We start from the raw sequence: 14,900 nt of genomic DNA on the forward strand, positions 1-14,900 counted from the left end.
TGAAAAAATATATCCCTGGCAAATACTAGCAAAATAAAGATATAATATCAGGCTACAATAACATCAGGCCAAAAAGCACAATTCGTGATGGGTGCTGCTGTGTGCTGTGCTTAGTCGCTTGGTTGTGGCCAACTCTTTGCGACCCCATGGACTGCAGCCAGCCAAGCTCCTCTGTCCTTGGGGATTCTCCAGGCAAGAATACTGGAGTAGGTTTTCATGCCCTCCTCCAGGGGATCTTCCCAACCCAGGGATCAAACCCAGGTCTCTCACATTGCAGGCAGATTCTTTACCGACTGAGCCACCAGGGAAGTGATGGGTGAGGTCTTCATAATGATAATGGCTTCTATCATCAGGAAAATATAAGAATTCTTAAGACGTTGCAATATATATGAATATCAAATCATTACATTTGATTTGTAAACCTGAAACTAATATAATGAGATATGTCAATTATATCTCAATTTAAAAAAATAAAAAACTGCATCTACTAAAGTAGCCCCAACATATACATACCAACAAAGAACTACAGAAAGAAATAAACTACCATTATGATCTGAATAACACAATTAACAAACAATTTAACGGGCACATATATTGGGTTGGCCAAAAAGTTCATTTGTATGGAAAAACCTGAATGAAATTTTTGGCCAACCCAATAGAATAACAATTCCCACCTTTCACTGTCTCTGTGACTCTCAGCAAATCTCTGGGTCTCAGTTTCCTCATCTGCAAAGTGGGGATGACACTGTCTACAGTGCTTTCATGAAATCTAAAATATCATCAACGATAAGACATTATTTTTTTATGTATCTCTAGGAAAAAAAAAAAACCCTGCCCATTAAATGCAAGCTGCCAATTTTAGGTCGCATCCCAATTTTAGAGATGTAAAAGTCACTAGGGGTAGGGGATTAAGAGGCAAAGACTACTATATATAAAATAAATAAGCTACAAGGATATGTTGTATAGCACAGGGAATGCAGCCAGTACTTTATAATAACTATCAACAGTATAATCTATAAAAATTTTGAATCACTGTGTTGTAGACCCAAAACTAACATAACATTGTATATCAACTATACCTCAATAAAAAGTGTGAAAAAATATGTGAGTTAGACTCAATTAAATGCTACATATCATAGGGGCTGCTGTGATGGTTTAAAACGAGATGATGTAAGTAAAATACAAGACATAAGTTGCTTCCTCCCTCCGCCCCTTGACAACTTTAGTCTGCAAACAAGGGGAGCACATGTAAAAATCGGAAGCAGGGAATGTCTGCTTTTAGCTTCTTCACATCCTTGCATGTTTTGAAAAGCAACTGATTCCTCACAAGGAAAATGAAGTCATAACCACATCATTCTTGAAAGAAAATGACTCACCAGGTCAGTAGGACTGGTGAGAAGGGGTGCGTGAGGAAAAACACAAGAGAGGGAGGCAGGGGTCAGATCGGACCCCCTGAGCGGAAGTGATTCTGGGAGTGCAAAGGGCACTTGTTCCAGAGAGAGGTGTGAGTTGAGTTTTGGGGAGGAGGGAGATGGGGGAGCCTAGGGAGCTGGGGGAAAAGGCCTAAGGGCTGAAAGGGTGGGGAGGAGGGTTGGTCTGGGCTCTAGCCTACTATGGGCCTGCACCTTGGGGAGTCTGGTGTGGGACCCAGGGGGCAAGGAAGACCTTCCAACCACCCTACCACTTTAAAAAAAAGACTAGAAGAGAAATTAAAGGAAAGTGACTGGAGACAGGGCATATATCCACTTTCTGAATGGATGAAAAATTCAGACTAAAAGTAGCTTTGCCGTTTTCAGCAGAGGCAGTTTTAGTGTCTTAATTATATTACTATTTTGGAGCAGCTTTTTATAAATACTCTTCAATACTCTGTGAAAATCAGTTTTTTTTGTCAGAATGCTTCAAAAAAAAAAAAAGTTGAAAACAAATAAACAACAAAACCCAAATAAGCCTGAGGTTCTCTTAGACCCAGAGAGGCCTTTGCACCCTTGTTAGACAGACCTAACCTATCCTTCTTGCCACCATCCAAATGCCATCTCTGTGATTCGCATTGGGAAGGACTCTCCACCTGCTCCAACCTCCTGGAACGTTTGCATTTCCCTGGGGATACAAGTCACCTATGACTCACTGAAGTGAGTGTGTCTGTCTCCAAGGACAGTGAGATCTTTAAAAGCTCTGAATCCCTCTCTCAACTTCCAACCACTCATGCGACTGGGAGTCAAATGGTGAGGTGCAGGTTGAGTTAATGTGGTGGGTGGAGGGTCACCCAGGAACCAAGTGTGGTTTTAGGGACCTGTTCTTAGGGAACTGTCACTGAATAGAAATAATACTTTTGTTGGTGATATAGCTCTTTAAGTATGTTCTCTTATTCTTCTAAATAATATGTTTGTGGGTGGTATACTTCTCTTATTGCTGTGAAATTAGTAAAACAATACTATTAAAATGTTCATAGGTGATGGCCATTACCTCTCTGAGAAATATCACCAAGCCCCTGACCTTTGACTTCGCAGGTGCAGCAGTGGTAAAGAATCCACTTTCCAATGCAGGACACACAAGAGATTCGAGTTCAATCCCTGAGTTGGGAAGATCCCCCAGAGCCGGAAATTGCAATCCACTCCAGTATTCTTGCCTGGAGAATGCTATGGACAGAGGAGCCTGGCAGGCTACAGTCCATGGGGTTGCAAAGAGGCAGACACGACTGAGCACACACGCACCTGACCTTTACCTAATGTACTAATGTTAGTTTCTCTTTGTTGCTGTAACAACCCCCCACAAATGTAGTGGCATAAAACAATACAAACTGATTATCTGACACTTGCCTATGTTCCAACACTGGTCTGTGCTGCAATGAGAGTGTTGGCAGAACTGCATTCCCCTCAAGAAGCTCTAGGGGTAAATCTCTTTCCTTACTTTTCCCAGCTTCCAGAGGCCACTCACATTCCTTGACTCCAGGCCCCTCTCTCAAAGCCAGAAATGGTGGGTTGAGTCTCTCTCACATCGGATCACTAGGACCTCCTCTTCTGCCTTCCTTTTTTCACGTTAAGGACTGTGGTTACATTGGGCCCACTCAGATAATCCAGAATAATGTCCCTATCTCAAGGTCCTTAACTTGATCACCTCTGCAGAGTCCCTTTTGCTGTGCATGTTCATTGGTTCTGGGGTTTAAGCCATGGGTATCTTTGGAAGGTCATTATTCTGTCTACCACACCTTCTGACACCTTACTCTGTGTGTGTGTGTGGCCACTGTAACACAGTAAGGGCCTCAGTCCTCTAAGCTGTCAGGAGAGTCTGTGCTTGGAGTAGAGAGTGGAATTTTTGCCCATTGCTTCTGGCCACCCAGGGCTGAGGAGAAGGAAGTTCATTTATAGCACTGAGACATCTCTGGAAAACCTGCCATGCACTGCTGAGTAACCTTTTCATAGAAGTTTTAAGAGTGGGTTTTAAAGTCCTGGCTCCTGCTCCAGCTTATGCCTTGTTAGTATTAAAAATCAAGGGCAGTCCATGCTTAACCATAGCAGAAGAGCTGGCACCCTGCAATCATTCTTCCATGATACTGATGACAATGAATCTTAGGGTTAAGGGTGACCCATTTAAGAAATATATTTTTGCAGAGAAAGTTTTAGAGGAGTCTTTTTAGCAGTTTGAATCAGAATATTGAAGTTCCTCAATCCAATTTTTAACAGCAGCAGCTTCTTTTAAAGATGTAGAATAGGACTTCCCCCCCTTCTTTATTACATCTAAATTGATAAAGTTCAGACCCTGGAACCTATGTGGCAGTCCACATAGTAGGTGTTTGAACAGCTATTGAAATCACAATCCCCCAAATCACCTTTTATTTCTAGGCTATGAATACACAGGAAAAGATTGAGATTGGAAACAATATTCATTAAGATTTAAAATGTACATATTACTCCCAGCATTTCCACTTCTTGGTATCTATCCCAGAGAAATATCTGCATATGTGTGCAAGGATGTGCAGTACAGCATTGTCTGCAATGGTCACAGATTACAGACAGCTTAAATATCACTTCAGGAGTGGCAAAACAAATGTGGTACATCCCCACAAAGTAAGTTAAAAAAATTAAGTTAGATCCACATATTAGAACAAAGAATATTTACACACTGAAGAAAAGCAAGTTTTGAAACAAAAGTTTGATACCCTTCAAAATTATATATTTTTAAAAAATATATATGTAACAGAAATTTCCATAAGCATCAACCTGGAAACAATTGCTATTCTGGAAGAGAACTGGGATGAGCTTGGAATAGGGATGGGAGGTTGATAAAGATGGAATTTTTCTTTATCTACATTGCATGGATTCTTTTGCAAGAAAATATATTCATGCTATCAAAATGTAAAATGTATCTTAAACTTAAAAAGAAACTGAAATAATCTAAACTTCAGGTTGTCAAAACTGATGATCAAATCTATTACATTATATTTCATAAAAGTTAAGGTTAAAATTTCAAAAGTATTTTTCCTATTTTGTTAAAAGTATGTGTGTATATATATATATGTATATGTACAATATATATTTATACTTATTACATACATCTAATATACGTATATGAATACGACATCTATCTATTATATCTATCTGCACATACTATATACATCTGTTGTTGCTGTTGTTGTTCAGTCACTAAGTTGTATCCAACTCTTTGTGACCCCATGGACTGCAGAACAGCAGGCTTCCCTGTCTGTCACTCCTTAAATTTGCCCAAACTCATGTCCATTGTGGAGAAAGCAATGGCACCCCACTCCAGTACTCTTGCCTGGAAAATCCCATGGATGGAGGAGCCTGGTAGGCTGCAGTCCATGAGGTCGCTAAGAGTCGGACACAACTCAGCAAGTTCACTTTCACTTTTCACTTTCATGCATTGGAGAAGGAAATGGCAACCCACTCCAGTGTTCTTGCCTGGAGAATCCCAGGGACGGGGGAGCCTGGTGGGCTGCCATCTATGGGGTCGCACAGAGTCGGACACGACTGAAGTGACTTAACAGTAGCAGCAGTAGCATGTCCATTGAGTCGATGACGCCACCTATAGATACCACATATATCTATAGATGCTTGTAATAAAATCCATAAATGCTGCTTTGGTTAAATCATAGATAAATATATCATTCTTTATCATTGTTCTTATTACTTATAATGGCAAAAATATCTCTCATATTATTATGACTAATTTGGTAATTGAATCAGTTTGCCTTTTAAGTAATTCAATTAATTTTAGTAAATTTTAAAAGTCTTCTGACATAGTTACAAAATTAAGAAAAAATGAAACGCTGGTTTACAATATGTAGCATCCCTTTAAATGAAACCCTTCCGAGTGTGAGGAATGCACTAAGGTTTTATCAAGTGGATGCTCTTTGTGTATAAAAACTGATCTAAATCGTAATTTAAATTTTACAACCACTGCAATCTTTCCATTTGGGGAAAACTTCTTGGAAACTGACAGTGTAGAGGGTTTATCTCAGACCTCTGGGGATATCCCAGGAAGCAAAAGCTCCTCTGAAGGAATTGTGCAAGATTGACACCAACAGGGATTCTGTTCCAGACTGCATGAGACTGTAGATTGGGTGTTTAGTTCCACTGAGAAAAGGAGGAGCCACCGGGTTTTTTATTTACCCAGGGAACTCATCTCGAAGATCTTCAATGGTCTGTTCGTGCACCAACGTCTCCGGGGGTGATCAAATCCTCCCCTCACCCCGCAGGGAAGAGACTGTAGGCAGACCCGCAATCACGCACCTGCCGGTTAACAGATAAGCCCTCCACATGCGGAGGCACTCGCCCAGCTGTGGCGGAGGAGCAGAGCCGTCCCTCTCCCTCCCCCATCCCCGCAGAACAAAGGGCGGTCACTGTCTGCTCCTCCCGGGGTCGGATGAAAGCACACGCCTTCCATCACAATTAACGTAGGACTCTGGAGTACAACACAAACTCACCCGCAACATGTTCAAAATCAATGCCATCAATACTCAGAATGAGGATACCAAGAAAGCAAAACAAAACAAACCTATTCAAAGAGTAAATACTCAAAGCAACAGGGCTGGAATCAGACACGCTACAAGGTCAACAAATCCAAGACAAGTTCAAGTACAGCGCGTCTTATAAACTGAAGAGCTGGCCATTATCCCAGGGGTTGAAACGCAGATGCCTTCAGGGGCCAGCTAATGGAAAGGTCTATACGATAATAGAGAGTGTGCCTCTCAGGAGCTGGACCCCAGGTGCCCACGTAAAGGCATTCACATTCCATTTTTTAAAGTTTCAATTCCCTCTATGTGATTCCTAAACAGCCTCTACCATCAAACAGAGAAGGAAACAGAGTTAAATACTGGTATGTGTTAGTCGCTCAGTCGTGTCTGACTCTTTCTGACCCTATGGACTGTAGCACACCAGGCTTCTCTGTCCATGGAATTCTCCAGGCAAGAATACTGGAGTTGGTAGCCATTCCCTTCCCCAGGGTATCTTCCCAAACGACCCAGGGTATCTTCCCAAATGACCCAGGGATGAACCCAGGTCTCCCACATTACAGGCAGATTCTTTACTGCCTGAGTCACCAGGGAAACTCCAAATATGGGTGTAGGGTGGATGGAACTGAATAAAAGTCAAAATCAGAAATACTGCCAAGGAGTCCACAGGGCATGAAAGGCCGAGCAATGATCCTAGCTGTCATTATCTGAAAGGGTAGTGACCACTTACTTGGTTTATATCTTCAAAGGTAATAATAGCAAGGCAAAAGTTAAAAGAAATGGCTTACTAAGCTCAAATATGACGGGTTGAGATTAATCAGAAAGATTTTTTAACATAAGTTATTCAGCTGGATTATGAAAAGTTTGCACACATTCCCTTGAAAGGCTTTAAATAAATGGAGCCTCCAAAACCCATAGGTGTGACCTTACTGGAAGGCAAGGGGTGGACCGAATGACCTCCCAAGGTTCTGATTTAAATATGTCTGTATAGTCAACTCCTGGTTATCCAGCCCAAAGAAGAAAGACAGTGACAAATCATCCTGAGCTGAAGATAATAAAAAGTTATAATTTGCCTTTGGAATGTATTTTGGTACTTAAATTAGAACGTGTCTTTCTGACGCTCTGAGAATTCACAGTGCTTCATAACAGCCACAAAGAAGGCCTGACCTAGAGCTGGGAGGCTGCCCAATTTCGCCATCCTGCCCTCTGTGCAACTCTTCTTTTTTGCTGGGGGTGCATGCATGCGTGCTAAGTTGCTTCAGTCTTGTCTGACTCTTTGCAACCCTATGGATTATAGCCCTTCAGCCACCTCTGTCCATGGGATTCTCCAGGCAAGAATACTGGAGTGGGTTGCCAGGCCCTACTCTAAGGGATCTTCCCGACCTAGGGATTGAATCTGCATTTCTTATGTGGATTCTCATTGGCAGGCGGGTTCTTTACCACTAATGCCACCTGGGAAGCCCTTTGCTAGGGGTGAGCCAATATCATCTTTTAGAACACCCAGCAATCCAAACTTTCTCAGTTAGGAGCCGCCTGGCTCAATCTTTCCCTGAATTATGGTTGATTCAGGATGGTCTGGGTTGCTTTTCTGGAGTTTGACTCCAAAGTGCTGCAGGCCCCACAGGAAGCAGCAAGCTTCCTGTGTAGATGTTTGGACATCTACTCTAAACTGCCTATGAAAGATGATCTAGCTTCTCTACCGGAGAAGACACAAAAGTAAATTTATTGAGTTCCTTGGAACAGAAAGTGAAAAAGCTTCATTGGAAAGGAGGATGAGGGACTTCCCTGGTGGTCCAGTGGTTAAGAATCCTTCGTCCAGTGCAGGGGATGTGGGTTTGATCCCTGGTCAGGGAACTAAGATCCCACATTCTGCAGGGCAACAAAGCCCACGTGTCACACTTGGAGAGAAGCCCAAGTGCCTCACTTAAGGTCCTGCATGCCACAACTGAGACCAGACAAATAAGTATAAAGGAAAGGGGAGGGCTTCCCTGGTGGCTCAGTGGTAAAGAATCTGCCTGCCAGTGCAGGAGACATGAAGGGTTCAATCCCTAGTCCAGGAAGATACCACATACTGAGAAGCAGCTAAGCCTGTGTACCACAACTATTGAGCCCCTGTTCTAGGGTCTGGGAGCTGCAACCATTGAGCTCACATGCTGCAGCCACTGAAGCTTGCACACCCTGAAGTCCATGGTCTGCAACAAGAGAAGCCACAGCAATGAGGAGTCCATGCCCTGCAACTAGAGTAGGCCCTACTTATCACAACTACGGAGAAGCCCTCACAGCAGTGAAGTCCCAGCAAAATAAAAAACAAACACATAAATAAATTTTAAAAATTATTTTAAAAAAATAAAAGAAAGAGAAGATGAAGCGAATGCCCAGCACTGGGAAAGCAAAAAGCAGGATGCTCAGGAGATGCAGTAACCATCCCCTGCACCTCAAAGGGTTGGATGGGATGGAAATCTGAGGTGGTGGCCCACCGTCCAAGATGAAAGGAGAGCCTACTCATCACAGTAACTTGTAGGGGCCCCAGAGGAGGGAAGGATGGGAAGCAGGGAAGTTGCCTCACTGTTCTTTGTCCTCTGTTGGCTCCCAGTGCCTACAGAGGGAGGCTGGTGTCACCTGGCAGGAGGCAGGACCAACCAGAACATCTCAGGAGTGCCTCACAGCCCCTCACCCAGAGACCCTGGTGCAGTGGGCACAGGCTCCAGTTGGCGGGATTTGGCCAAGAAGACTTTTTTTGGATTTAGACAGTCACTGGACAGCCACAGACCTGAACACAGACAAGCTGCCTGGCCCCAAACCTGCACAGGTAATAAGGGGATCTGGTAATAAGGGGATCATTACAACCGTTTCCGTTTTTTCTATCACATTCTGCTCTCTAGTTTTTCCTTCTGATGTCCCAGAGCTGTGCTGTTACAATGAAATAAAGTCCAGTTCCTTGGTCACAGTAGCCACATTTCAAGTGCTCAACAGTCTCATGCCCGTGGACACTATATTGGACAGAACCAACATAGAACTTCTACATCATCATAGAAAGTTCTGTTTGTCAGCCACTAATCTAGACTTCCAGGAGAACCTAGAATCTAGGAATTTCTACTCTTTTGGGGGTAGAATAAAAAAAGGAAGAAATGCACTTACAAAGTATCTTGTCTATACGTCATTACCACTGATCCTCACCATGTGTGGTAGGCGGGGGTAGATTTCAACATACCCATTTTACAGATGTGGAAGGTGGAGCTTTCCCCACTTTAAGTAATTTGCACATGGAACACAATTATTGGATGGGACAGGATTAAAACCAGGTTTTCTGGTTCCAAAGTCAATACTTTCTACTGTTACATGCAATGGCTACAAATAATGTTACTTGCCATTTACTTTGTTCAGTGCGGCCATAAAAACTCGGGCCTTCCAGAATGAGGTTGACAGGCCCCTGTTGTGTTTTTATTGATTGGCTGATTTTTGCAGTGATAACTAAACTTTGTACAATGTACTTAAGCAGCTCTATAGTTATGGAGCCTTGGGGTTCAAATCCTGACTCATCCTCTTACTATTTACCTGATGGAGGGCAAGTCACTCCCTGTCTCTGAACCGTAATTTCCTCTTCTTGTCTATTCACTTCATAGTGTTGTCAGGAGGATAAGACAGTGTATGTGAAAGGCTTAGCACGGTGTCTGGCACATATCTGTGCTCCATAAATAATGATTATTAATGGCAACTGGCAGAACTTACAATGAACTGTCAGGTGCAATAGCCTGTTAAAGCTTTTAACAGGACAAGGAAGCGCATTGCTATCCCCATTTTTGCAGATGATACATCTGAATCTCAGGGCACAAGGTGCTCACTCAAGGTCATGCAACTAGAAAGCTGTAGATCTAGGGCATGAACACAAATCTTTTCTTGCTACACAATGTTGCTTCTCAGGAGAGAAGGGAGCAGAGGTACCAAGGCATGGTTTAGAGGGATTTTAGCCATCCCTCTTCACCCCCATATTTCTCCCTTCTCTGAAACAGGCAATTAATGATTTCTTAATCTTGTGTAAAATGCCATGCAAAGGCAGCTTTGAGCATCCCCCTCTATCATAACTGCTACCCTCAAGCCCCTCCCATATAGAGATTCTACAGTCTCATTGGTAAGGAAGTAACACTGGTATAATTAAGGCAGTTGAAATATGAACAGAATGCCTTGAAGCACAGCATTCAAATCTTCTCTCTGGAAAGCCTGTGGATCAAATCGCTTTCTTCCAGTCTACCCTCCATCCCAATTCACTGCTACAGCAAAAGGGCAAGGATGCAGCCTACCAGACCCCAGCTGAGCCCAGCCAAGACCGATGTGAGTGAGAATGTGTGTTCTTGCCAGCCATTGGGTTCTTGGCGTTATTTGTTATCCGGCCCTATTGTAGCAAAAGCTGACTGATATATCTGTCAAACTCAAGGTAAGAGGCACTTACCCAGCCACAACGATCTCAAAGTCCCCATCACGATCCACATCAGTCACTGCCACTCCGTAGTTGAGCTGGGTGGGGTTGCTGTCATAGTCAGGAGGCAGGACTGAGTTGGTGACTGCCGTGAACATGGGTTCAGCCCCCTGGGACCCCTCAGTCAGGGGCAGAAACCACAGCAGCAGCAGGAATAGAAACACCTGGAACATCTGAAACCAGAAGTTACAAATGTTACTGACGGAAAGCGGCCCAGGAAAATCGAATCCCAGGTTGGCATGGAAGTGCCTTTCTTCCCGCTTCCTGGAGGGCTTGGTAAACCCTAGGCTACCACTTCTCCACAAGACCCATCCTGGCTATGCTCTTTCAAACTGTGAGCTGCCCCCATCACTGAGGTCACCCTTATGCTCCTCTGCCTTTTTGTTTTCTACAGCATCTGTCACTTTATAACATGCCAGATGAGTTCCTCATTCATCATGTTTTATTATTTAGTGTCTGTTTCCCTCAGCTAGAACATAAGCTCCACCAGGGCAAGGATCGTGGTCTGTTTTGTTCATGGATGCACATCAAGCCAAGGACAGTGTCTGGCACATAAGAGACACTCAACACATATTCGGGAGGGAAGGAAGGAAGGGAAGGAGAAATACACATGCATCTTTCATGCTCTGGGAGAAAGAAGAAAATAACAGATCTCAGATGATCCAGGGACAGGTAAGACCCCCGTGAGGGTCCACATCCACAATAGCAGAGAAAGTAAAGGATTATCCTTGTGTGGGACTGACCCAGAGGTAGCCCAGACAGAATCTGTGACTTGAAAGGTTCCCCTGCCAAGGTCCCTCCCTAGGGCCACTGGCCGTCGCCTCCAGACCAGGAAGCAGTCAGTTATGGAATGCATCCCAGCAGGAACTGGCGGGCGGCACATCATTCACTCGGAGAAATTAAACCATTGTGTGTGTTTTATTATAAATTAATTATGTATAATCCATTGTATAATTCATTATTATATTTCTAACATAACTCAGGGTTTTGCCAAACAGCCTGGGGCTATGGGAGCTGGCGGCAGCCACCCAGGAGACGAATGAGAATGGCCAAGGAAGTGGAAGGACTCCACCCTCTCCTTTCGTGAGCAATGAAGACACTTAGAACACTAGAGACGGCACCACCCTGAGATGCTGCCTGCAGGCTTAGAGTCAGAGCTCACAGAGTGTTCCAAAGGCTCCCCTGGGACAAGTCCTACGAAGTCTGCCCAGGTCCAGTCCCCCAGGCAAAGCCTTCAGAGGGCGGCACACCTCTTCCTGATGGAGCTTTTCCTGCTGGCTTGTCAGTGTGTCTGGCAGCCAAGAGCAAGGCTGAGTGAGGCTGATGTCTTAATGAAGAGAGGATCTGAAGACTGACTCCCCAGATGGAGACAGACACTCCTGCCAGCATAGGAGCTTTCTCCAGTTCGGAACCAAGAGATCAAAAGGAAAGGCCCAGGCACTGTCTTCAGAGCTAAACGTGATTCAGAAGCCCCTCTAATGCCTCACTGGAGAGGCTGAAGAGAGACACAGGGGCAGGGCTCCAACTGCAGCGTAGAAACTAACCTCGGTGAGCCTTCCTGGGAAGGAAGTTCTTGAACCGTGTTCAGAGGGCACATGCTGGGTGTTGCACTATCAGAGTGAGGTCAGTCCCAATTACAGAGATGTCTGAACATGACAGCATCATCTACTGCGCTGTCTAATCACCAAAGACAAACACATCACTCCGAGAGACCCCATCTTGGCAAGAAGTTTGGTTGGATAAAGGGAACTCATAATTGGATTAATGAGCAGCTGGGGTGGGGTGGGGTAATGAGAAGCTAAAGAGTATTTAATAACCAGTATAAACATGTTGAAATGTAGGGTGGATCTGAAGGTCACAGGGCTTTTCAAGGTATGAACTCTAGTGTAGGGGTGGCAAATGAATTTCAGCTTGACAGCCAAACTGATTGGCAGTGGCTTGAAAGAGTACTGTGAACAGCTTACAACATTTGCAATGGACATGGAAGGAAAAGCAGTACTGAGCATGCCTTCTAGAAGATCTTAAGTTCCTCCTAGCACTGTGCCTGAAATTTGGGTCACTGCCACCAGGGAGTGGTAGGTCGTATAAGGGTCCTATTAGGGTCATATAAACATCAGGTAGAGATTTTCTAATGAAGGCCATGAAGGGCAAAAATCCAGCCTCTTGATTTATCTTTTTTTGAAAAGTAAAAGCTTTAATTAAAGGAGCCATCTGAAAGAAGTAGCTACTCTGTGTTATCCGTTTCCATATAAATAACCTAAACCTGGGCTTTCCAGGTGGTTCAGTGGGTAAAGAACTCAACTGCCAATGCAGGAGACATAAGAGAACCAGGTTCGATCCCTGGGTCAGGAAGATCCCCTGTAGAAGGGAATGGCAACCCACTCCAGTATTCTTGCCCGGAGAATCCTCATGGACAGAGGAGCCTGGCGGGCTACAGGCCATGAGATTGCAAAGAGTCGGACACAACTGAAGTGCCTTAGCACACACGCAACCTAAAGCTAGATTGAAAAGAAATAACACACCTATGGGCTGACCTCTATTTTGCTTGATGGCCTTGAGCAAGTCATAGCCTCACTGGGTGCCAGCTTCCTTCTCCAGAATGAGGGTTTGGGAGTAGATCTCTAAAGGTCCTTTCTGGCTCTAAAATTCTATGATGGATTAATTAATTTTTTTTAGAAGCAGGCCTTTGGCAGTTTTTCTCCCCAGCTTTTTCCATAAACTTCAGACCAACCTGTGTGGTTTTCCTTTCTGAGCATATTATTAATAAATATATTTTGAGCCAAACAGCTTTTCAGCAGAGCTCTATAGCGGTTTCCTTACAGGGGCCAAGGCCAGACAGGAATTGGCCATCATTAGCGTGGAAGTGAATGCATTGAGCAGAGGCAGACCAGTGGATGGTCTCCCTAGGGGGTGGGCTGAGAGTGGAGTGGGGGGAACAGGTCCTTTATTTTTAATTTTTCTGCTATGCCAAAGGCGCTTAGTGTACCCACCAGGGCTGCTCAGCACCAGTTGAAAGTTAGAGGGTCAGCTGAGGGCCTGTTGGGGAAGAGGTATAGTGGGAAACTTAGGAAAAAGCCTGGCAAATATTCCCCCTCTATCTCAGGCCTCAGATGAAGGAAATCACTGAAATGCTCCTCTATACCCTGGCTGCTCAGTGGTCCCCAGACCAGTAGCATAAGCATCAGCTAGGAGTTTCTTAGATATGCAGAGTCATGGGCCCTACCCCAGACTTAATAAATCAAAATGTGCATTTTAACAAGATTTCAGGTGGTCTAAATGCATATTAAAGTTTGAGACACACTGCTCAACCTTAGCTGTATAATGAAATCACTTGAGGAGCTTTAAAAAATACCCATGTCTGAAAATAATTTCTTGGCTATGACACCAAAAGCACAGGCAACAGAAGAAAACAGATTAAATGGACTACATCAAATTTAAAACTTTTGTGCATCACAGGATGCTATCAATAGAGTGAAAAGGCAACCCATGGAATGGGAGAAAATATTTGCAAATCATATATGTGATAAAGGATTAATATCCAGAATATATAAAGAACTCCTGTAACTCAACAACAACAAAAGATCCCAATTCAAAAGACCTGAATAAAGATTTCTTCAAGGAAAATACACAACTGGTCAATAAGTATAAAAGAAGATGCTCAATGTCACTAATCATTAGGGAAATGCAACTCAAACCCACAATAAGATAACACAAATGGCAAGCCACTCCAGTGTTCTTGCCTGGAGAATCCCAGGCACAGGGGAGCCTGGTGGGCTGCCGTCTATGGGGTCGCACAGAGTTGGACACGACTGAAGTGACTTAGCATAGCATTGCATCCATTAGAATAGCTATAATCAAAAAACCAGAAAATAACAATTGTTGGTGAGGATGTGGAGAAATTGGGACCCATATGCATTGCTGATGGGACTGTAAAATGGTGCAGCTGCTGTGGAAAACTGCTGTACAGCAGCAGTTCTTCAAAAAAGTCCAAAAAACAATTACCAAGTGATCTAGCAATTCCATTTCTGGGTATATACCCAAAAGAATCGAAAGAAGGGACTTGAACAGATAATTGTATACCCCAGTTTGTAACTGTATTATTCACCATAGCCACAAGCAAGTTACAGGAGCCCAAGTGTGCATCAATCTACATGTCCCAAGTGTGGCAAATACCTACAATGGAATATGACATGCCTTAACAAGGAAGGAAATTCTGACACATGCTACAACATGAATGAACCTAGAAGACATCATGCTGAGTGAAAGAAGCCAGTCACAAAAGACAAATACCGTATGATTCCACTTATATGGAGTACATGGAATACTCAAATTCATTGAGGCAGAAAGTAGATGGTGGTTACCAGGGGCTGGGAGGAGAGGGGAATGGGAAGTTAGTGTTGAATGGTTATAGAGTTTCAGTTTGGGAAGATGAAAAGCTCTGGAGATGGATGGGAGTGA

At 43.8% G+C, this 14,900-nt stretch overlaps 1 protein-coding gene across 3 annotated transcripts in view; it reads right to left on the reverse strand.

Annotated features, from left to right (window-relative positions):
- Positions 1-14,900, reverse strand: part of CRTAC1 (cartilage acidic protein 1) — a 151,897-nt gene that overhangs the window by 119,996 nt on the left and 17,001 nt on the right. For all 3 annotated transcript variants that reach the window (XM_086379485.1, XM_086379483.1, XM_086379482.1), the window contains exon 2: positions 10,416-10,615. In XM_086379485.1, coding sequence (XP_086235611.1) covers positions 10,416-10,615 — 200 coding nt within the window. The remainder of the gene's footprint in view (positions 1-10,415; positions 10,616-14,900) is intronic.

This window comes from Bos grunniens, chromosome 26 (genome assembly GCF_055505025.1).
Source record: "Bos grunniens cultivar Pamir isolate PY7600 chromosome 26, Bosgru_T2T1.0, whole genome shotgun sequence".
In the NCBI taxonomy this organism is placed as follows: Eukaryota; Metazoa; Chordata; class Mammalia; order Artiodactyla; family Bovidae; genus Bos; species Bos grunniens.